General features: G+C 46.2%; 1 protein-coding gene across 1 annotated transcript in view; it reads right to left on the minus strand.

The window, feature by feature from the left end:
• The window catches only part of LOC115395533 (X-linked interleukin-1 receptor accessory protein-like 2), a 382,855-nt gene that overhangs the window by 48,294 nt on the left and 308,981 nt on the right, over positions 1-25,580 (minus strand). Inside the window, exon 7 of the mRNA XM_030101111.1 lies at positions 7,727-7,801. Coding sequence (XP_029956971.1) covers positions 7,727-7,801 — 75 coding nt within the window. The remainder of the gene's footprint in view (positions 1-7,726; positions 7,802-25,580) is intronic.

Raw genomic sequence — 25,580 nt, forward strand, 5'->3', positions numbered from 1 at the left:
CATCTTCCTCCCTCTAACCTCCAGATTATAGAGCATCTTCCTCCCTTTAACCTCCAGATTATGGAGCATCTTCCTCCTCTAACCTCCAGATTATAGAGCATCTTCCCTCTCTAACCTCCAGATTATAGAGCATCTTCCCCCTCTAACCTCCAGATTATAGAGCATCTTCTCCCTCTAACCTCCAGGTTATAGAGCATCTTCCTCCTCTAACCTCCAGATTACAGAGCATCTTCCTCCTCTAACCTCCAGATTACAGAGCATCTTCCTCCTCTAACCTCCAGATTATAGAGAATCTTCCTCCCTTTAACCTCCAGATTACAGAGCATCTTCCCCCTCTAACCTCCAGATTATAGAGCATCTTCCTCCTCTAACCTCCAGATTATAGAGCATCTTCCTCCTCTAACCTCCAGATTACAGAGCATCTTCCTCCTCTAACCTCCAGATTATAGAGCATCTTCCTCCCTTTAACCTCCAGATTACAGAGCATCTTCCTCCTCTAACCTCCAGATTATAGAGCATCTTCCTCCCTTTAACCTCCAGATTATAGAGCATCTTCCTCCCTTTAACCTCCAGATTATAGAGCATCTTCCTCCCTTTAACCTCCAGATTATGGAGCATCTTCCTCCTCTAACCTCCAGATTATAGAGCATCTTCCCTCTCTAACCTCCAGATTATAGAGCATCTTCCCCCTCTAACCTCCAGATTATAGAGCATCTTCCTCCTCTAACCTCCAGATTACAGAGCATCTTCCTCCTCTAACCTCCAGATTATAGAGCATCTTCCTCCTCTAACCTCCAGATTATAGAGCATCTTCCTCCTCTAACCTCCAGATTACAGAGCATCTTCCTCCTCTAACCTCCAGATTATAGAGCATCTTCCTCCCTTTAACCTCCAGATTACAGAGCATCTTCCTCCTCTAACCTCCAGATTATAGAGCATCTTCCTCCCTTTAACCTCCAGATTATAGAGCATCTTCCTCCCTTTAACCTCCAGATTATAGAGCATCTTCCTCCTCTAACCTCCAGATTATAGAGCATCTTCCTCCTCTAACCTCCAGATTATAGAGCATCTTCCTCCTCTAACCTCCAGATTATAGAGCATCTTCCTCCCTTTAACCTCCAGATTATAGAGCATCTTCCTCCCTTTAACCTCCAGATTATAGAGCATCTTCCTCCTCTAACCTCCAGATTATGGAGCATCTTCCTCCTCTAACCTCCAGATTATAGAGCATCTTCCCCCTCTAACCTCCAGATTATAGAGCATCTTCCTCCTCTAACCTCCAGATTACAGAGCATCTTCCTCCTCTAACCTCCAGATTATAGAGCATCTTCCTCCTCTAACCTCCAGATTATAGAGCATCTTCCTCCCTTTAACCTCCAGATTATAGAGCATCTTCCTCCCTTTAACCTCCAGATTATAGAGCATCTTCCTCCCTTTAACCTCCAGATTATAGAGCATCTTCCTCCTCTAACCTCCAGATTATGGAGCATCTTCCTCCTCTAACCTCCAGATTATAGAGCATCTTCCCCCTCTAACCTCCAGATTATAGAGCATCTTCCTCCCTTTAACCTCCAGATTATAGAGCATCTTCCTCCTTTTGACATCCAGATTATGGAGTTTCTTCCACACCCTAATCCACCATGTTGTGCTTCCTTGGCCCTTTACTCAGATGCAGCCTCAGTAAAAACAAACGCCCCTCCTTCGGTCGGGCCTCCTGATGCTCACGGCTGCTGCTGCTGCTGCTGCTGCTGCTGCTGCAGATGTGCACAGCTGTGTGCAGAAACAGCCAAGCGCGGGTTCCGCCCGGTCCTGGTGTCGTCTCCTCTGTCAGGGTGTGAGTGTTGATTGATTGCAGCTGTTGTGGGGTTTCCATGAGTGGCAGAGGGAGGCGGCATCACCCTCCGGGGATGAATACAGTTGTTTGAATCTCAGTCTGATGCGCACGGTGTGTTCGGTGAAGAGCTGTGTGACGGAGCGGAGGGAGCATATGAGGTGATTAGATGCTGAGAGTTAATGTTTGGGACTCATAGCTGCAGTTTCTGAAAGACGAGAGGATGGAGTCTATTAACCCACTGAGCAGTGGAATTAAACTTGAGCCTATTTTCCTCTCTTGCTGAAAGCAGAGGACTATTCCACACTGATCAGCCATAACATTATGACCCCGGTGCTCCTGTTCATGGGCTGGATTCTGTTTGTCAGCAAGTGAATGTCTTGTGCTCTCAGTTGAGGATTTTAGCAAATTGTGATTGATGGCTGTGTGAACTCAGCAGAGCTGCAGCTCCAGTGAGGTGTTTCCTGTCTGCAGCGATCAGAATCCATCAAACCAGGTCCAGGGAAGGACGGCATGAGGCAGCTTCAGGGTCGTGGACAGACAGGGCTCATTGATTCATATCTGGTCCTCATCCAGCGAGTAAAGCTATTAAAACTATGCGGGGCCTGGAATTCGCAGGTGTTCAGCTCAGGATACTCCGGTCCTTTGCTGTGTGTCATCTTGTCGTCCAGTTCGACGTCTTCTGCACGGCTCTGTTCACGGCCCACAGCAGCAAAACGTCGAATCTGCTTAAAAAACTGTGGAGCTGCTTCTTTAAGTGCAACTGAAAACAAAGCTTCTTATTGACACGTTCAAGTGTAGAGCTTGTTTGTCAGCGGGAACAGGCCAGTGTTTTCTCAGGACCAAATCGGACAGTAAAGCCGTTGTTATGACAGGAAGGAGTCGAGTTTCAGGTGATCTGCATTTCATTTCACACAAAGGCTTGATGCATCTGAAGAAAAAAACAAAAACAAAATAAGACTCAAATATAAGTGTGATGGAGTTATTTGTAATTTAATGAGGATCCCTCAATGTTTCCCTGAAAAGTAACGTATGATAAAATGTCTGCTCGCCGACCCGTGAAACACGGAACAAGTCGCTCAATAAAGAGACGGCTGGAAGTCCCAGTTCGATCTGAGAGCATCTGCAGCACCTCAAACCCGCGCTGGTTCGTTTGCTAAGCGGTTATCTGAGCTTTTAGCGTCACGTTTGGCTCCAACAATGACCGGAGGCGTGGCTCTTTAGGAAAAAGACCAAAAGACGCCGCAGCAGCAGCAGCAGCAGCAATATTCCAGGCTGAGGTTCATCTGCTCGCTCCATCAGACACACAAGACGGAACTCCGGCAATAAGCGAGACCACAATGTCCCCGATTTCCTCTCGCAATGAGAAGAACGCGGCATGATAACCTTCAGTCTCAGTGTATATAAAGATTTGTCCCGTGGCTGCAGCCGGGCCGGAGGCGAGCGGCAGCTCAGACCCGTCTGGAGAGCTTTATCTGCAGATACAGTTCAGCAGAAAGCTCCTTTTCTTTCAGAAACTCAAATTCAGTCACTGTTTGTGTTTCAAAAAAAGGGAGAAAAAAAATCCCAAGCTTGAATCTGAAAATGAAATCCGGCTGAAAGATTGATCGCAGACATTTCTGAGGCTTTACGGAAGAGAATCTTTGTTTCCTGTTTGTTTCTCAAATGACAGATCTGTTCCTGTTTCACGACTGAAAGTGTGAAGTGAAACACAGTTTGGACTTGGAGAACGATCATGAGAGGAGTGAGTCCATCACCATGCAGAAAGTCCAGATCGGGGATGTCAAACAAGTGGCCCGTGGGCCAAAACCGGCCAGCAAGAGGCTCAAATCCCGGGTACTTTGTGAAAACACAGACTTTTCCATCATGTACACTCTGCAACATGACAAAGAAAAACTTTGCAGTTTAAAGTTAAAAGCTATTATGAGAATATTTTCAGAATGAACTGATGTGTGTTCGACAGCCTTGATCTAGAACGTCGCTCCATCTTTAGAGACACGTACGAGACGAGTGTGTCCGTCTCCAGTCAGCTGTTGGACGGTCTCCTCCACCTCCAGCCCAGCATGGATGATTCACACTTCCACCTCCGTTCTATATAAAGTCACACAGCCGGTCAAGCCGTGTCTCAGTAAGCTAAGAAAACGCAGGATTTTGACAAATATGACAAAAAACTCTGGGTTTTGTCTGCCGGTTGTGTCTCCCTGAGGTTTCCAAGCGGCTGCTTGCGTTGGACACTAAATATAGTTTGTCATCGTTCAAGTCAAAAGGCGTTTTGTGGATTTCTCGGAAAGGTCCACAGTTTGTTGAATGTGTCCTAAACTTGGGTAAAAGTGAACTTTTTTACTTCTTGGTGCAAAGTTTCTGAGCCAGATTTTGACTCATAACTCTCATTCTGAGGCCCGAGGCTGTTTTTTTTTTGTTTCTCTCACTAGAAGCAAGAGAATCTCCAAACTGAGCAGCCGCTCCACACCTGTTTGGCTGAGATGAACAATGTCTGGTTCAAGGTCCCATCATGCACCTCTCCAAACGCTCGCCGAGCACGTGGTCGGTCTCCATGAGCAGAGTCAAACCTTTAAACTGACGGACTGGACTCGAAGGGAAAGAATGAGGCGACCATCAGGAAAAGGGTCTTTTAATGAAGCGTAGCAGTCAGCCTTAGAATCCTTGAACTCAATATTTAAATTTATTTAAATCAGCAGAATTTACAGCTACGGGGGAAAAATCTTTAAATGATAGCATGCAGAGTCTCCTGATTCCACAATCTGACATAAAAATCTCTATTTTCCACATTTAGCTGTAACTAAAGGTTTCCATGCTGCAACCATTTCACTGAAAACACTCGTGTTTTTATGTGGAGTTTTACGATTTCTGTTTTCAGAAAACCTTCAGTCAGCCAATGTTCGTTTGCTGTACAGAACAGAAACACTCTCACAGCAGCGGTTTGACTTCTGGCCGTGCTTGAGCCACGTTAGAAAAAGAAGAAGCACGAACTCTCCCAGACACTCGAGAATGAGCCACACTGGAGCGCTGCTTTGAGTTTGCATGTTCTCTCCATGAGGTTTCTCTCACTCGGAATGCGCCTGACGCCTCAGTGAGCACGGCGGACGAATGACGGAAGAGACCATAATTCTTGCAACAAGTGAGAAAAACACTAAAGTCAGAAATGTTGGACGCGCTCAAGCAAAACCAGGTTTGCTTCATCTCCCAGAAATGAACTGACTATGAGCAAATTTTGACATTACTAGAATAAATGAATAAAAATAAAAAGGGGTTACAGCATCAAAGTTAAAAGTTTTTTCACTTATTTTACAACAGATTCAGTCCCAGTTGGATTATGTGGTTATTCTAATAAACTGTAATAAAGCTCACCGGTAATCCTGAAAAGCAACATATTCTGGGCAGCAGAGGAAAAACCAAAAGAATAAATTCACCACTTTGCAAAATTTTCAATATAAAGAAAAAAACAAAAAAACATTTGCCTTCCTGACTTTGTTTTTCTGCCATTTTTTCATACTTGTATCATGAATCAATCTTTAATTACGAGCTCTCTTTGTTTGGCTAACGCCTGCAGACCCAATCAGTGTAATAATAAGAGAGAACATAATGAAGGAAGGGTGTGTGTGTGTGTGTGTGTGTGTGTGTGTGTGTGTGCGTGTGTGTGCAAAGTAATAATGAGAAACGTGTGGTAGAGTGATGAAAATAGTGGACAAAGAGAAAAATAAATTTAAATGAAACAAATCAGTCAGAAGAGGAGGAACGAGAAAAGAAGAGCAGACAAACGAGAAGGATAGCAGGATGAAGAGCGAGGGAAAACTGAAAGAACGGAGGAAGAGGAGGAGGAAGGGAAGGAGGAAGAGGAGGAGGAGGAAGAGGAGGAGGAGGGTAATGAACAACATGACTGTGGCTGCTGATGTGAATCTCCCCCAGGTTAAAACAAGAGGATAATTAAAAATGGACCGCAGGGTCACACCGTGTGTGTGTGTGTGTGTGTGTGTGTGTGTGTGTGTTCCCATTAAAAGGCGTCCCTGCTGCAATCAGTGCACGGAGGCCTTTGGGCCTGTTTCTTACTACATCAATCTGGAGTTAATGGAAACGCACAAACACAAACACACTCAGCGCACCGTCAGAGAGACCGCCGTGCAGTGCAACGCGCATACACACACACACGCACACACACACACAGCCAGCAGGAAGCAGAGACTGGGTGATGAGATCCCATCATGCATTTCTTCATCCGTTCGTCTGAACACAGTTTAAAAATGTCGGCCGTCCCAGCTCCGCGATCCGGCTCATTCCTCCGTCTGAAGCAGCCAATCCAAACCATTTCTACTCCCAATCTGAGAATCTTCCAGTGAACAGGAGTCAAAGCGAAAAGAGTCCATGCGAACACGTCCTGGTTGTGACTGTGTGCCAGCTCTCATCAGCTGATAACGCCGAGCGGCGGCGAGCTCTGTGTGGCCCCGGCAAATGTTTCAGCCGACAGTAAATGGAATTGTGAACGTAAGTCATGGCTAATCGCAGACTGGAGGAGATAAAGGGACAAAACTGCAGCGGGACCGGGTGGATGGATGGAGCGCGAGGCCGGCGGCGCTCCCACACAGCCGCCGCCTCTCGGCTCCCCGGCCCGGGATGGCCAAATCCCAGCAGCCAGATGACGGCGTTCTCCACAGCGGCGGTGAGGAATCTATTTAGCGTCCCTTTGAGAGCGACACCAGCCAGTGAGCTGATTTTGGCGGTGCTTTCACAGTCTGAGTCACAAGTCTGACCCAGAAGACGCTTTGCAGGAAGAAGCCGTCACAATATGACAGAAAGTTAGTCAGCGCCGGCTCATGAAATGTCAGGAAAAGACTGGTGTGATAAGCAGGATGTGATTCGCCTGAAGATGTGTCTGAAGGCTGGTGGAAACCGATATGTGCTCCCGGAACGGGGCGGACCGCACCGCCTTTAAACCTCCACGGTACGCGCTAACTGACTGGACTAATATCAAGAAGCGTGCAGTTCTGGTTTTATACTGAAGATGGAAGTAAAGATAACGATGATGGAGACCTGAGAGGCGGTGAGGTAAACCGTGGTGTTCTGTGAGGATGTTGAAACCTGGTGTCACACAGCAGGCCATTCACTTCCAGCACTGTACTTATGTAGCCTACTGCTAACCCTGCTCCCATAGTGACCAGTACACCATCGCTGGTCAATGCCTGTCTGGAGAACTCACATCCCGAGAGAGAGACTTTGCACTGCCCAATGTAACGTCTCCCTCTCAGGATGTGAGTATAGCCACACCTTACGAACAACTTTCCAAGGAAACATTCCTCTCCAACAGGCCGCCATCTGAGCCGTCTGCTATAGCGAGGAGTTATGCAGACGCAAATACAGAGGATAAGTTAGTGTTCCTGTTTCAGTCCACTTCAAGGTCTCCACAGCACCTACAGGCAGCACCATGTGCCTGTCATTTGTCCCCAGCCTCAGTCTCTGGCTGGTTACTGTCTGACCTATGAGTTGCTGGTGCATGTGAGGAACCTCTTCATTTGACCATGAAGAACAGTTGAAGTGTACAAAGAAGAAACCAGATTAGATTCATTTCGATGGTTTTGGTGTCTGGATCTTTGCAGCTTAGAACTGTTCAAGGCAGACAAAATCAAAGCTGAACTGAAAGATTTCCATTCCGTTCTACAGTGCTGCAGTTTTCCACAGCAAAACTTTTATCTCTCATATCCGCCTGAAGGTCAAACTGAAGTGGCGCCGATCACATGTGCTGTGAAATGTCCGTGGAAGAGTCCCAGCAGGCCGAGCGGCTCCACCAAGGAAGGCTGCACCGACAAGCACTTTGCTTTAAGAACCGAGACGCCCTGAAGGATTACCACTCCAACCCGGGAATATAAAGCTGCGGTTCCTTACCAGGCGTGATTTCTATCACCGTGTCCTGTCTCTCAGGAGGGAAGAGGACCTTGGGAGGCTGAGTGGTCTGCAGAGCTGAAAGACAAAAAGAAAGGCACATGAGGAAAGCGCTGATCACCAGGGGTGTGAGACACTGTCAAATTACCAACAGTTATCACTGCATGTGTGACTGCTTCGAGTCTAAAAAATGGAAGGATGCAAAAAAGATCCAAACCTCGACTGCTCCTGTCTGGCTGTGATCTCCAGCCACCACTCCCTCCTCTTCTACGATCTATTACTATCAATACCACCATTTTTGCAAGGTTTTTAACATGTATAGTAAAACTCAATTTGCACAACATTTCAGATGAAAACGCAGCATTTTTGTGTTCTAGTTCCAGAATAGTTTCCTGTTTTTAAAGATCTGTCGACGGTGGTCATTTACACTGAAGCGGCAGAAGTGATGAAAACGGTGTAGTGAGCATGCCAGGCCACAAGTCGGCGCTGTTGTTTTTGTCATGCTGCAGACTACCTGGCCAGTGCAGGGACACTCATATCTTTGTACCTGTGACAGTGTTGATTGGTGAAACATGCACACCACTGATCTGCACGAGAACACTGCCGATATACTGAGCTGATGAAGCGGAACGGCGAGACGACACCTGATCAACCAGCTCAACCTGCTGCTCATTTCCAGGCAGAAGCAAAAGCAGAAGAAGAAGGGCGCCCACAGACAGCCTTTGTACTCCAACGACGAGCAACTCTCACACTTCCACCTCTGAAAAGCAGAGCTCTGCCGTCTGACACCTCTTTCCTCACACTCTCACTGCCATCAGTCAGCCATACGGTAACACGAGCCATTTGATCAGTGTGTGGAACTACCGGCTTGGTTTTTGGAACTTTTCAAGAATGTAAAGAAGTGAAGAGGACGTCATGAGAACAACCTCTTTTTTTTACTCTTTGATCAGTATAATGGATACAATAATTGAGATTCCGTCTATTTTTGAGGGATGCGAAGCCGAATCTGAAGGTTGATTCTTAACTTTACAACAAGGTAATGATTGTAGGTTAATGTGTTAACATGCTTATTAAACAATTTTACACAACAGCATTGACTAAAAACTCTCGCTTATGACCGTCTCAGAGTATGACCTGCATGTAAGATCTTATTATCATGATTACATATTTAACATTCTTTTTACTTTTTGCCAGGAGTTTCCTTCAAAGAAAACGGTTTAAAAGACACACACTGTAGGTACATTTCACATATTCCGCTACCTTGTTATTGGGAAGCGCCTTCAGTATTTTGATGAAAAAAGTATTTGATCTGAATAAAAAAATAACCCAAATGAAGAAATACAGGGTTAAAGACCAGTTAAAAATTGGAAAAAGTAAAACAGTCAGACTTCAATGTTTCACAGAGGTTGTGGTAGGATTTAACATGGGCTTTAAATAAGAGGAAACCCTGAAAACACCTTTTATCCAGGAGACTAATGGGTGGCTGAGCTAAAGGTCGGCACAGTATCTCTTGCAGAAAGGTCTTTTGTAATAAAGTGAAAAAGGAAACAACAGTTTGTCACTTGGAAATTGAAATGCTTGTCGTTACACTCAGGATCATGAGCGAATCGCGTCAACTGCTTCAAGCCAGATCAAGTTTTTACATGTATGCTCCTAAACTCCCTCTAAATGACTCCAATGACAAGAGACTTATTTTTACTCAACCGGTTGATAAAATGGAAAAAAAGGGAACGGCTGGTATTTCATGAAGTACATCACTTCGCTCCCTGACACTGTCGAAGAACAGAATCAATGAGCTGGATAAAAATCTGGCTGCACGGCTGCCGTGCCGGCAGGGGTGGATTTGGAGACGTCAGAAGCCGTCAGGGCCGAAATTGAATACTTCACCTCCTCATGCTCATGCAATGATCCAAAGCACTACAATTTCACGTTGCCTGATGACCACACTCGAGCCCCTTCGCTCAAATTCCGTCTGCTGCTCGCAGGCGCTGGGAAGGTGGCTTAAGGCGATAACGCCCTTCAATCACACGAAGCGGCTGCTGCAGAGAAAAAGGGAAGGAAAGCAAGAGGAGGTCTGAAAAACACGTCCAGAATACTGAGTGAAACCAGTCTGCATAAGATTCAGTTCTGCTCCTTGGACCGGATCAGGACCAACAGCAGCACCTCCAGCAGCGTCTACCGGCCATTAGGGAGTCGTTAGAGAGATGATAAATAAGGGATCCGATACATTTGCAGTGGACAGATCAAGGTTATCATGAAAGTGTTTGGTAAGACTATAAATATTCCTCTACCGAGACGGATGTCTGTGTGAAATGCCAAGAGCAAACCCTGATGAGCCACAGGCGAGGAGCCACCAACAGGACGGCGAGGAGCCGTCAGAGACTTTCTCTAGGCTGCCTCGCTCTCAGGACTCCGCTCCACACACATCCAAACAAACTCACAAGACTTCAGCACCTTCGGAACACAAACAAAATCCAATCAGTTGATTTTCTCATTCCAGATTCCATCTTCCTGATACCAACGTGCTCATATTCATTCTACATCCTAAACACCAACGACTACAGAAGGGAAGAAGAGATTCAGCTTGTGTCAAAGGTCAATGCAGCGTGTCTGATGAGGCCTGAAACCTGAAAGTGCCATCGATGCCTCATCAATGGTTCTTTTGGTTTGAATGTCATCGGTGGACAAACGTGAGGTACTTCACTGATCTGTGGGTCCACAGCTTTGACTCAACAAGTCCTCGTACAAAGATGTTCTATCTTTCTTCAGTCCCTACGTCCCGCTGTCCGTTCCTCACGTTTTCTGTAATATGGTTGTTAGCGCAACCTGGACCTGGGCCAGAGCATCACTCATCTGATCCCTACCCTCTGACCTGCTCACATTGAGTGCCCCTACCAGGAGTACCACACTCCAGCCAACACGGCCGCAGGAGTCCTGGAGACACAAAAACTACCCCATCATGGTAAGGTCGTGACCCCATCGGGATAGAGCTTTCTGTCGTAGGTAACAATATGGACTGAAACCCATTCGTTCAACAGTAGCCCTGCTGTGGAAATAGTGTAGTTTCACAGTTTTTGTCCACTCAACTCCATTTGACTGATACAGACCACTGTACACTCGGAAAATGCAACGTTTTGAACCAGATTTTCAAAATAATTTGACTCACGCTGAAGCTTAGAACCTCGATGTACTGCTTTACCCCACTTCCACTGCCTCAATATTCATGACGAGAATATTTACTGCTAAATACACCCCACCCATAGTGAGGTGGACGTAAATAGAATGGTAATCCACTAGTCAAGGTATGACATGTATGTCTGATTCGACTATGTAAATCCTGCCTGACTGAGATGAACAGAAGTACAGTGTGGTGATACGATTACACCATTCAGCTCTACCCTCTGCCAATCACTCCTGCCCCTCAAATGTAGTCAATTATGCTCTAGTGGCTGGCAGAGAGGTAAAAAGAAGAGGCCTGGGCCACAGAATCTGCCTCCAGTGGCATGTCAAGGACGCTGATCAGGTGCTTCATGATTTGGGCGTTTCAGCATCTGTAATTTTTGGGGGTAATATAATCCTGTCAACCTCTCAGAATTATTGGAGCGGTCTACTTATTCATCCATCACTCATACTGCTGTATGAAATTCAAGGTCAGAAGGGTCTGGACCTAATCCCAGGAGAGTCTGGGTGCAGGCAGGGCAAACCCTGGACAGGTCAGAGCCCTCTGGGACATTCAGAGTCAACCTCAAGCATCCAATACCGACCATGTTTTTGGACTGTTGGATGAAAGCGAACAACACCGTCTCTTGAAAATGCATTTTGGTTTTTACTAAAGATCACAGATCAGCCTTTGCACTGCAGAAACTATGATAAGTCAGAGCTTTTTAATACTTTTATAGGAAGTTTCAGCACTGTTTTAATAAATCTGCAGCAAGCGCTGTGACACGTGAAAACGTGTGAACTCTTCCTGTGACTTTCTCCCTCTGACAGGAACATTCCGGTCGGACCAAGTTGATCTCAGTTACGAGTCTTTATTTATTTATTCATTTATTTTTTTTCCTAGTTATGAACTTCAGCACCCACCTCCCCCTAATAACCCCGTCACTCCACCCCTCTATCTCTTCCTCTGAGGAGATTGATGGTTTCATTTGCATTCTGAAAGTTCCGCTGTGCCCTTTTAAGATTAATGAGCCAACCCTTCACCCAGACCCGGCTGTCCTCTACCGCCGCCCTTTGCCTCTTCCACTCCCTTTTCCTCCGCTTTGTCACCAGTTCTTTCAAATCTGTGTTATATTTGTTAGTGAAACACTGAAGCATCTCTCTTTTTCTTGTGTTTGAAATCGAGTGTTTCTTCATTGGGGCGGCACTTTGCAGGGTGTTTACCTGAAACCTGTCTGCCGTTCTGGTGACTCATGGGAAGGAGACACAGTAGTTGTGTCACTGTGATTGAGTGCTGGTGCAGAGCGATGTCAAGCAACACACTGAAGCACTTCAAGCTCTACAATATTTGTGTAAAAATGAAATAAACAGTATTTTTCCAAATATTACAACAATAATCACTGTTGTAGCATTTGGCAGCCGTGGAACGTTTTTTTTAAACTACATAGGGCAAATTCGCTTCAGTTGGTAGAGTAGTCATCCCTCAGTTACAGGTTTAATTCCCCAACTCTGCATGTCCGAGTGTCCTTTAGCAAGACACTGAACCCCCAACTCCTCCCAAGTGGTGTTTGAACGTGGAAAATGATCAATTATCCTGCAGAAATTCATAAACGATACGACAAGAACTGTAAAAAAAACAAAACTGTAAAGCAGATTTAAAAGGCTGTATCTGTATCCAGGAGTGCGCTGGGTGTAGCGGGTCGTCCGGGGGCGGTCTGTCCTGACTCCGACTCATTTTGTGCAGATAAAAGAGGTGGTTAAAGACTCTGTGGGCAAATTTTTTTGCACCTTTTGGCGATTTCCCAACAGTCCTCTCCGTGTAAACAATCTCCACACGGTGCTGGGTTTGGAGAAAGGAGTCCAGAAATAGAGTCTATCAATCCATCTGTATTCGACACCACTTCATCCGAGTCGGGGTCACGGGGGGAAACAGGCAGGGTCCACGCTGGAGCAGTCCATCACAGAGCAAACACAAACAGACACACAATCACACACACTCACCCTGCAGTCCATTTACACACCAATTCAGCTAATACAGCTTTAGATTATGGGGTGAAAACAGAAAGCCATGAGAAAACCTGCAAACACACGGGAATGCTGCACAGGAAGGTCCAAGTACAGACTCCGACAGATGATCCTGTTGTAAACTGAGAATGCAGGCAATCACACCATGGTCACAATGGCTTCAATAGACGCATAGAACAAGAGAAGAAAAGCAAAAAATAATGACCATGCCTGTGTTTGGTCAGTCAAAGCCTGGATTTTAAAAGCTACACACCAAATGAGAAGGTAATGGTGATAATTGCTGTTTAGTGGTTTCCAGGAGCAAGAATCTGAATCCCGTCTGTCTGTGTAATGGTTCCTCAGGAATCGCAGGCCGCCGCTGATTGGCTGAGTGAGTTTGCCTCTTTGTCTTGGCGGACGTAGTGAACGGCACCGACTGATTCCCCCCACAGCACATCCATGAAGCCGCGATTCACTGAGACTCATTTCAGGAACCAGAAGTCCATTTAGTGCACGAGGCTTTCCGTTTCTCTCACAATTCACACTCTGTGAAGCAGTGACGAGACTGGGACAAAAGCTTCACATACTGAAACAAGGACATGGAGACTTCACTGTCCATTGTCATGTTTTACAATTGTCCAATGTTTGAATTGGTGCTGAGATGAAGATGTTCAGTGACTGTACAGCACTTTACTCAGGAGATGAGGAGATTAGCTGAGAGCTTTATGGTTTGTTTTCTGCTCCAGAGCAGAGGAAACGCAATAAAGTCAGATTATCATTTGGTGCAAAACAATCGAAGCTAAAAGCAGCTTGGAAGAAACTCTGAATTCATTTTACTGAACAAAGAAGAATGACAGCTATAGAACATTCTGCTCTCAGAGGGTTGGCTTATTAAGGACTCTGAGTTCAGTTCAAGAGAAGCGTCAGGCTTGATTCTTTCCTTCTGGAAAAGTGAGAGTTCAGGTTTTCTCAGCTCACCCAGGGGGGATTTCTTGATGATGCAGGAAGTGAGTTAGGTGGCCAGAAACAATCAACAAGACAAACTGACTCATACGTTCAAAAATCTGTTGATTTCACGTCGTATACTGCAGGGGCGGGACAACCGTTCACATCTTGAACGGTCCTGGTTCGATTTTTTTCCTGCATGCTTTCTACCGCTGTCCAGTGACATCCTTCAGGCCATTTCCATGACATTATTCCAAGTGTAAATGGATGATTTTTCCATTTTCATCTCATTAAAGTTTCACGCTTACACTGCAAGGTTTTGAAAACGATGCCTGTGAGCATGCCAGGCCACGAGGCGGTTATACACGCTAACGAGAGAACACGTACGTTCATATGGACAGAAGACCACGTTGAATTGGTTTTGCAAGTAACTATAACAGAACTACCAAGTCCAGGAGGATCTGGACCGGGACTCATGACACTGGAGGAAGACGCTGGTTCTGTCCATCTAGTTTCACATTTCCCGCCATTTCCATGGAGACGGAGTTGGAGCATTTTGAAGAAGTTCCACTGTGGTAGCAGTTTTCCAATAACGGACACTTAAAATAACAAAAGTGTTCTCTTTGGTCACCTTGGAAGCGTTGTTGTGGAAACAGAACTTGGAGCCAGGTGTTCAAATTCCTGGTCAAAAACTCTGATCTACATCTCAAGTGTGTATCCACCACAAGGCAGCTGTCACTGTTGGTGTGTGTTTGTGTGTTTGTGAGTGAATGTGTGGATGTGACACAGTATCCAGCAGTAAAAGTTGTGTGTCTCTGTCTCGTAGGTTGCCCAACGTAAGCTAACGTCTCTTCCGTCTGCATTCAGCTCCGATCTGGAGAAAAGTCAACTTTTCAGTCGGCTCCAGTTCCAGGCCTGTTTATTACAGTGATTACTATCTGCTTATTGATTTCAGCCTATTGTCCATGCAGAGAATGAAAGGAGTGGAAATCATCAGGCGCAGTGTAACGCGACGTCTTCATTGTGCGACTTGACAGTCAAAAAGCCAAAGATACTCACTTTACAAAGGCACCGTACAAAAAAACCAGTCAATCCCCTAATCAGAGGAGCGGCAGGCCTCAGGAGGCTTTGTGAGAAAAGTGATCGATTGACAAACACTTTGATTCATTTTCTGTCGGCTGATTACTCGACTCTCTGCTTCGGCCTGAAATGTCACTGAAATTACAGGAAAGTCTTAAGCTGGATTGTAATGCCGACGCAACAATCGCTGCATTCAAAGTTCTGACTTGGTTTCCATAAAAACAGACGATTTATTCAGCTGTCACACTGAAACTAATCAATAGATTGTTTTCTATTGACTCAGAAAAGACAGAAATGGAACTTTTTACATGTACAGCCAGTCCTTACAGCTAAATATGATCTGAATTGAAGAGCACTGTACTGCTGCTGCAAACCCGTCTTCGCCGTCAGACAGATGAGGAAGACTTCGCCACGCAGCTGAACTGATCAGCAGCGCCGTTTCTTCTGCTCTCTGGGTTTCGAAGGAGACTTGACCTTTTCACGCTGACTTTTTCAAGTTCTGCACACGAGGTCGGGCTGGGCCGTGATCACGAGGCGGAGCTAAAACAGAGTTGTCAAAGTTTGTTTTCCTGCTCATTTCCTCCCGGAGTCATTACAGGGAATAGAAATCTGGCATTTTGGTGAACTTCTGCATTCCCCTGACTGTGTCTGCACACACACACACACACACACACACACACACACACACACACACACACACAGAAAGTTCAGAGCATTTCAAATTAATCTCAACAACTTTTGTGTGATTTCAGAGGAAGATATCCGATTGGTCGGGATCTGATTAAACCCAGCAGCTTCTTCTTGTGGTTTTTATCTCTGCAGACAGAACGAATAGAGTTTGCGTGTCAAACCAAATGTGACCTTTCCATTCTATTTTAAAATCTTGAGACAGCAACATTAACACGGGACCCTGTCCTACTGCAGCAGAGCGCGAGAGGACATTTGTTAACATTTAAAACACTGCGTACAGTCGCACCGCGGCGCTAATTATTCCCGCTGTCTGGCCCGCAGTGCTCTGCCCTGCGAATTAGACGACCTCTGCATTTTGAGGACCGCCTCGCGCTGACCTTTCGGAGACGCTCGCCGCCCCGTCCGACCCCCGACACGTCGGACATGTTTTTCCGCCGCCCCGGGAGAGTCGGCACGTCTCTTTCTGTGGAGGTATGAAGTGGTGAGTGCTGCGATTTGCGGCCGGGGCGCCGTCACTGCCGAGGCGCCGCCGCTCTATTGTCACGGCTGATTGGTATGCAGGGAAGTGAGGAACAGGGTCAAACTCCATTTGGAAAACAGAAACGTAAAAGTTCAGTTTATATTCACAATTTTTTAGAAGGAAAAAAAGTAAAATTAAGCAAATACTTTTCCAGACACAGAGCTACAGAACACATTCTGTCCGTCATGTCAGTTTCGTCTCTTATTTGAGACTCGACATGACCGGGCGGTTTTTTTCTAAGATGAGTTTTCTCACTGAATCCTGCAGGATGGATCGCGACAGTAACATCACAAACAGCAGATTTCATATCTATTTTAGACATGCGTGCATATTGAAGTCTCAATCACAGCAAATAAAAGCTGACCTTCAGTCCTGGAAACAGCAACATTTTGATTGAGTACTTCCTTGTTTGACGAGCAGACGTCTTAACTGGGACTCAGTCATGCAATCGATCGGGCTCGAGGGAGGAGCGTGCACATTCTGCACGCTTCACATTGTGTAATCACACACGACAATCTGTACATCAAACTGATATGACCTTTTGCAGGAATTATGAAAGGAGCGGGAGACGTCTGGTGCATTCGGACTCGTACGACATGCGCTCAGATTTATTGCTGGAGGATCGCAGCAAATTGGCCACTTTAATGACGGATTCCTCAATGAAACTCAGATCGGATGCAAACAGTCAAACGCTCTCACTTCTTCTGAGCAGAAGTGTCTCATTAGTGACTGAAGCGCTGACATTCAGCAGAAAATAAAAGACCGACTCCGTTTTAGTGCATGAGGCAGAGCAAAGCGCCGATTCGCCGACCCGGAGGTGGATTAAAGCGCAGCCGGACCTCCCCGGTCCACTGTTTCTGCGACTGCAGCTGCTGCAGAACATCCACCACTCAAGGCTCTTCAGCAAAATCAGCAGGAACCCGAGGTCCAGACGGAGGACGATTTGACACAAAGACAGGTGGAGGAGATAAGATGACTCGCTCCATCGCCGCCGCTCCACCCTGAAGCTGTTTCACCACACTGTGAGCACGAAGGCTGACGGAGCTCACAAACCGCTTCGCCTTTAAAAGCCTCCAAACTCTCTTGTTTCAGTTCTGCAGACGTCGGAGTTGTATCTCAGGCGGGCTGAACCGGGAAAATAATCATCCGGTCAGTCCTCCGCAGCTCCGTCACCGTCTGGTCTGGATCGTCCACCAAACAGGACAGACGGACAGCAGAGGACATCAGATAGCAGGGACCGACTGGTGGCGTCACAGACCCTTCACACTCCTCACTCCCTGTACAACCGTGGCATATAAACTGATTCTGACTCTGCAATTTATGTTTTCAAGTTTTCCTTTGTTGTGATGAAAATGTCTAAATGACCACAAAACCAAACAGTTACCACAGAGGATGACGACTATTTCAACATAAAGACAATTTTAATGAAACCTTCTGGTGCAAAATACAGTGAAAAGTCCCCAAAGGTTCTCCTACAGCCGCTGCTCCCGACAGCCCGGCTGTGAGGCTCGTTCGACAGCGCTGATAGCTTTTAGCCTTCATGACGCCGTCACTGATGTCTCAGCTCAGGTCTCAGTGCTGTGTTGTGTCTGCAGCTCTTGGGGCATTTGTTTAAAAAAAATCTATATTTTACGATATATTTGACTATATACTATAGCTGGGCCGTCAACAGCGATAACGTGCTGCGTTATCGCGAGAGTCTTATCGCCCTAGAAGAAAATTGTCGCCGTTAATCTAATCTGTCCGGTGCCCCGAGCCGGAGAGTCACACCGCGCTCCAGCTGAGCGGCAAAAAAACACACTCGCGCTTTTAGCGGTGAAACACGGTCCATTCCTCATTATTTGCCATATTGAACTCGGCCGAATTATCAGAAAAATCAGGAGGAAAATGCTGGTATGAGGCACAAACTGAAATCAGGAGCGCAAATATGAAGAAAATGAAAGTGAAACTTAAATCGCGTGTTTTGTCAGTGCAGCGTTTCGGCCAGCTGGGCGTGTTTTCAGTGAAAACACGCAAAATAAACTAGATTTCCCTTCAACACACAATCTGGTTTAATAAAGGTCAGTATGAGGCACCATGCGGCGTGACTGAATTTAGGCTGTTCTGGAGATAGGATGAAGTTTGAGGAAGTGAGCGCTCATCAGAAACTTCTATTTTTCATCTGCTCTGTTATTGGTGGTGATCTGTGTGTGTGCGTGTGTGTGTGTGTGCGTGTGTGTGTGTGTGCGTGTGTGTGTGTGTGTTGGGGGGCAGTCTAGGTAAAGACTTGGTATTTTAAGCCATTATAAATCATATTTGATGAATTGTAAAATTATTTATGTGACACACATTTTGAATGGAATCAGCAGACTTCAAATGAGCCATTTTAATCGCGATTAACTCCAGGATTGGGGTGCAATTAATTGCAATTAAAAAACTTAATCGTTGCCCAGCTCTACTATATACTATATACTCTATATTTCCTTTGTGGTTTTTGGCCAGATTGGAGGCTCTTGCAGGCCGGTTTTGGCCCATGAGCCTTATGTTTGACACCCCTGCTTTACGCCATCATTCACATTCATCCATTCATACATGTGCTTGCACAACAATCACGACTACAGTGAGTACCAAACGCTCGTCCCCCTTCAGTGGCGGCTGCTCGAGGACACTTTCATCACGTTTCCATGGCTTTTTAAAACACTGGACTCTGGACTGTGAGGCTGAAAAGGCCGGTCTGTTCTGTCCCTGTGTTTGGAGGAGCAGGTGAGAGAGGCAGACCAGTGATCAGGAGTTTTGCAGAAATTGGATGGGAACATGTGGAAAAAGGAATTTCCCCGAGGGGATTAATAAAGTATACTCTCTTCTTTCTTCTCCTGAATTCAGCATGAGAACTGTGACGCAAAGCAGGACAGAACGTCTGCCACACAAAACTCAGTTTAACAGACAATGGCGGTGAAGCTTTTCCCAGCTGACATCTTAGCAGGACAAGCTACTGAAACCGTGTCTTGATGACCTGATAAATGAACCAGTCGTCATGAAGCTCTGGCATTCTGGGATGTTGTTGCGATGCACCGAGAAAAGGATGAGCGTGAATCATCAGCAGGACTGAATCACTGCGGAGGTGATGCAAACCCAGCTTCATGGTAAAGTCACAGCGACGACGGTGCTGCTGTTGTGTGAAATATACATCGCACATTTTCTGATGCAAGCGTGAGAGCGCCGGAGCTGCAGGGCGGAAACGCGCCGTGGGAAGATCAATGGCTTCTAATGTGACCCTGGTGGAAGTGCTGAGCTGGGACGATGCAAACGGCCGATGGATCCTTATCACATACACCATCTGCTCCAGAGCGGCGCCGCGCTGGAGCGACGGCCTGACGGAGGAAACAAGCGCTCTCCCTTAACGCCACACACCGGGCAGAATGATTAAAGGCATGCATTAGAGGAGGACGACTCTGGGGGAAGGGGCGGAGTCTGCAGGAATACAGCTGGACGAGCCTCCATGTGACAGGAAGCAGGTGAAGAGAGCAGAGAGCAGATCACAGCTGCTTGAAAAACACGGAAACATCATGCATTTATTCTTACAAAGCAAAAGTAAAGGGCCGTGCCTCTCAGTTTGAAAGAAAACATCTTTACCAAGACCTTGTTGATGGAGAAGACAGGTTATTTAAAGCGAATTTTTCTTCAATGACAGGCAACAAAAGGGAACTTTTTTTTTTTTAAATTTCTTATTTATTGCACCTTTAAAGGGTTGGCACGTCGTTTACTTTTTTGTGAACCTTGAGAGACTTTAAATGAAATATTTATTGCTTCTTTGGATTCATTTGAAAGTTTTAGAAGCTGACAATGTTGCAGGACCAAGCAGTCAATTAACGTCCATGCATAACTACAAAGCCACAGAGGTCTGAGTTCGACAGCCGATCAAAACACATGACGCTTATCCAATTATCGTATTAATACAGCATCCTGGAAGGATTTGTATACATACGTATATATTTGCACAGACTGTCGGATGTGTTTATGCCACAGATGATGGATGACCAACTTCCCTTCAAGCACGTTCATAGACAGATGCAGAAACCACAGATTGGCCTTGAGAGGTCAGATGTGTAGAGTGAATTGATTGAGCTGAAAACACTCAAAAATAACCTTGAACAGACAGCAGAAGTTGCGGATATGACGGTCTTGACCTCATTTCAAAGGTCTAGTGTGGCGCAGGGACGAAGGCAGAATCCAGACTGTACTGATGTGTAACAACACTTTCTACCAAAAGATGCTCAGCAAGACAAGAAGGACACTGTCGATCGATAAATGAGGCCCAGATTGACGTGTTGACATTAAAGACGTTTAAAATTCAATGTTTCTCCTGAACTGTTGAGTTCGCTGCTGTGAATAGTGACGAAGGCGACGTGGCATGAAGATATAAGACAGCAACACCTCAGACAGAAGACAAAACTGATAGAACGTCAAAGAATTCTAATCACTGTGAACACTTTGGTCCATTGTCCAGTTACAACAGCTACAGTATAACTGGCTGCTTCAGTTAGCGCATGCTATAGACTACACTCTTGATAGTGGAGCAGTTTCTCTGCCTTCAGGCATCATGGAATAAAGGCAGTGTAGTCGCAGGAAGATGACCTGATGGCAGTGTTCGGCTCATGAACCGCCCCTGGCCTTCCATGATTGTCAGTCATAAAGCAAAGGTCGACCCCAAACGACAAATCACCTGCAATCACAGCGGAATGGCTTCCCCCCATTGGACGGGCCATTAGAAGGCTGGAGTGTCCTGTCTGCTCTGCGTTACACACCACGGCTCGTTTATGGAGGGAAAGGAAACATTTCCTGAAGACGGTAATAAAAAAAAAAAAAAAAAAAAAAGAAAAGTCAAATGTGTCTTACTTTAAAAAAAAACTAATCTGACGCTACCACACAGAAATGCCAGGGGGGCAGTGAGAACATCCGAGCCGGTCAGCGAGCCTCAGCAGAAGGCTGAATGCTGCTGTGTGGATAACAGTGAGAGGAGTCCGTCTGACTGTGACCGCGGGGCTCTGGGTGTTAGCGGCCGAAACGCCCCGCGGCTCGGCTGCAAAACGACCCCGAAGAACCGCGTGTGTGAAGAAACAAAGTGGGGCTGATGAAAAGGAAGGAGTCCCAAAGATAATCAGCAGTCCGTAGACAAATACAATCTGGAGCAGCTCCATCCTTGAGAAGCGCAGCTGGTATTAATACCACTCTCTTTTATCCACCGCCGCCACCTCCGCCTGTGTGTGTGTGTGTGTGTGTGTGTGTGTGTGTGTGAGAATATAGTTAGTGGTTCTAATTAGTCGATTCAAATCAGTTAAGGGACTCGCACCTAACTGCTGCTGGTCCCACCGACAGCATGGATGGGAACACACACTATTTCCAGCGCAGGGACTGGAGGGGGCTCAACCACCCATGGAGATTTAGCTAATTATCTTTCTGCTATCTGTAGGCTAAAGTTCTCCCTCTGTAGCTCCCTCGCTTCCTTCCAGCTCCTCACGTCGAGCAGGTGGGAAAACGCCGGCGTGGAGAACAACGCATCGACTTCTGAACACGCTTTTGAACCTGTCATCAAACCCAAACGCACGATAAACTCTCACATTCTGCCTTCTAGGACATCTGCTCGCACCGAGAAGGCTTGGTTCTCATGGTTATAGTGATTTACTGTCGTCCTGGTTTAATGTCAGTCTATATAAGTTGCTTTTTGAAGCTCCAGACACGATAAGTGCTCTACCTTCCAATCAGAGCCGGCGGCCCCAGAAGCCTGGCTGCGTTAAAGACCGTCTCCAAGGCATCGATGGACGGCAAACATTTAATCCAGCTCAACAACTCCAATCTGCAATTCTGTCTCCATATTGAATTATTTGGTTTTGTTCTCCCAGACATAATAACATTTTTAATAGCTGCCGAGGTAGACTGTCATTACATTCACAGCAAATATCTGGCTGCTGTTTGTTCAGGAAATGAAGCTCCTGCTTCATCCAGTGATGAACCCACTCTAAAACCCAGCAAATGCTTACTCAATCAGACCGGGAAAACATGTTTTTCCTTTCTCTCTCTCGGTATTAGAGGGCTGAAGTCCACTTCATAAGAAATAAATCACACATCTTTCACTGTCAAGTTGTACAGAATGCAACAGCGAAGCCTCTCGCTGGTTCTCACTTAAGCAAATGCAGTCTACGCTTCCTTCCACTGGTTTCCTCCACAGGGCCAGCAGTGTGTGTGGAGTGTGTTCTTGTCTCTGCGAAGCGTCAGCCTCTGAACTCAGATTCCTTCATCCAACCCTGACCTGAAAAGGTCCTTCTAGAACTTTTCAAGGAGGTGATTTTGGGCCAAAGTGTTGATCATGATGACAAATTCATATATGACATTGAAGGCAAAGTGAGGCCTCTCTCACAATTCTGTGTGTGTGTGTGTGTGTGTGTGTGTGTGTGTGTGTGTGTGTGTGTGTGTGCGTCTGCGTCTGCTGAGAGGTGATAAGACCTTTAATAATGAGCTTGTTCACTCCGTCATCAGTCAGCGGAGCTGTCACTGCCGGAGCCATATTCAGTCATTGGTGCATTTTTCATTCATACACTCAGACATTAACACGGCGGAAGGAGAGCGAGCCAATGAAGACCGAGAGTGGTCGAGCGAGGTCCGGGCAGGGGCAAAGTCACAGTGAGGGAGTGCCTGCTCATTAAACCACGCTCACAATCATCACGCGTCACACACTATGGACTTGTGTGTGTTTCCCATCCATTGGAATGAGACTGTCCAGGCTGGAAGCAGAATGACTTTCTTCAACGTCACGTCTGTCCGAAACTCATCCGTCATCCACTTGTAGTCCCGAGCTTTGCCTTGTTTTAGCATCTAAGAGCGTCTCTTGTGTTTTTTTCCCATTCAAGTTGTCTCACACACACACACACACACACACACACACACACACACACACACACACACACACACGAATGGATGTTAGTGATGAGGGATGCATCACAGTAGCTTCACACTGACCTGTAAGAATCAGTCTCCAGTCACATGATGGAATGATGAAAATATAAAAGCTGGATTTCACTGGTCAGATCAGAAGCCACCTTGTCGGTGAGACACTTGCAGAGCAAGAAAAATGGACTGTTGACGAAATTATGCAGGTTTAAAAAAAAAAATGTAATCCACATCCACTTGCTATTTTGCAGTAATTCCTTGTGGCTGTGATGCCCCAGAGCCTCCTCCCGCCTGGTTTTGGATCGTCACCGTGCGTACTGATTTATATTTTAATCACCTCTGAAGGAACACCAGTTTCTAAAAGATGTCCAACAGGAACACCGACTCTTCTAGAATGTGTAGTACCCAGCTTTAATGGAGAGACTGAGTAGGATTGAGTAACAGTCCTCTGAGGCCCCGTCAGGACTTCCAATGTTGCAACATTTTCCTAAAGGTTCACAGAAAAGTTGTGTTTTCAGTGGCTCCAGCTTCAGTGTTGATTGATCAATGACTCAGGGAATAATAGGGCATTAACCTAAGCTAAGATGTTTAATATCGATCAGAAGCAGATCAAATGAACTGTGTTCAGTAAACCCACTCTCTGGTTCTCTCCACCAATTCCTGAGAGGAAGACCTTTCATTTTCGCTGCTGAAGTCGCTCCAGTGCATCCGCCAGCTCGTGGCTTCCTGCTTAGTTCTGAAAGTTTTCTGGAGAACTTCGAAGGCTCTGAATGGAAGCCCCACATGCAAACTTCTTGTTCGGGTCCCTGGTGAAACATTAAAGTTCATAGAGGGATTTGAAGTGATACCATAATGTACGTACAGAGAGCCGTCAGGCTGGCTGCGCTCCAAAGAGTCTGCAGCAGCAGCTCCAGAGGTCATTTTGTGAAGAGCACCGAGGGCCCCCCACCAACACACACACACACACACACACACACACACACACACACACACACTCCATCTGCTGAAACCACACACACTCGCTCCGCTGCCTTGGTGCAGATGTGGTTTGAACTCGTTCCAAGTGGTTCTCGCCGTGTTGTTCACTGGTGTTGAAGTCTTGCTACGTGTCAGTTATATGTATGTTTGCAATATCAGCACCGCAGCATCGATGTGAGAACGCACAGCCACAAACGAACGGTCTGGATGCGTAGAAGAGAATCTCCTGACACGTGATGGTGAGTCTCATAAATAGGCAGTGATGCTGGAAACGGTCATGAAGTGGCAGAAAACAGCAACAAGACTGTGATGAAGGTGTTCATCGTATTGTTTATGTTGGATTCAAAAGACTCGCTGAGGAAAACCTGTTGCTTCAAAACTCTGAACATTTCAGACCAAGTGAAAGCTGGTGTGTTTTTTGTTTTCTATTTGACATACAGATAAAGAACAGCACGTGCAATCTACAATGAGAACTGATTTATGGCGCCCTCTGGTGGCTGTAGTCATCATGACCAAAGCAATGTCAGGAAGTTGAAACAAAGACGTCGGGCAGGACGGGAGTCAAACTACTGAGCCAACGGATCCGAGACCTCATGTTGCCTCGAGTCCAACTTTAAATTAAAAAATGAAAAACTGCTGTTGCCTTTCGGGTGTCGGTTTACACGACAACAGTCCTCAAAGCCACTGGAAACACAACTTTTTGAAAATGCTCCGACTCTGCCAACTGCACATCACACCTGTAGAAAACGGTTCTTCTCCACATGACTCCAGAGTGTCAAAACCCGTCCAGACTCTCCTGGACTCGGTGGTTTTAGAGCTGAGAGTCGCCATAATGATCCAGTCTGTCCATACCATGTCCTCGCTATTGTTTAAGTTTAGAGTGTATTTCTCTCTGCAACATGTGTGTCTGGTTTCATTATGAAAACAACCAACAGCGCCCACTAGTGGAGGAAGCAGAAGCTGCTGGGAGAGATCTGATGCTGAGCCAGAACTGCATTTTTCAACCACTGCGTTTGGCGAATAAACAAATGTTTTGACATTTTGACTGATGGTAGCAATATTCCAGGCCTATTGTTTCAAATGTTGTGTAATTCACACCTCCTGAGTAAACATGTCACGGCATTCATGGTGATTATCAATATGGAAAGGAATCGCTCTCAGAGTACTTTGTGTTCTCAACCGAAGAGCGGCCGTGCTAGAACGTGTTGCCATAATGACACTCGGCCTCTCCGCCTGCCGCATGTTTACCAGCAAACCACTGCACATCAGTCGCCGACTCCCACAAATTGGCTGAGCAGAGCGAAGTGGGTGGTGGATGTTTGCTCTATTACTGCATATCTGGAGCAGCGGCGAGATCAGGCCGTACCTGTTCAAACACACCACGCCGTCACATCTGTCACTGTGCTGCCGTCATTCCAGACGTCCAGCAGAGCTGGATCAAGGCCCGACTCTTCTGCGTGACAACACCAGGCGTCTCTCAGCGCTGGGTCGAGAGTTAGCTTGAAATTTTTTATGGGTTTTTAGTCGGAGGCCTAAAGGGTCATTCCCACACGTTAG

The sequence above is a fragment of the Salarias fasciatus genome, chromosome 2 (assembly GCF_902148845.1).
Source record: "Salarias fasciatus chromosome 2, fSalaFa1.1, whole genome shotgun sequence".
In the NCBI taxonomy this organism is placed as follows: domain Eukaryota; kingdom Metazoa; phylum Chordata; class Actinopteri; order Blenniiformes; family Blenniidae; genus Salarias; species Salarias fasciatus.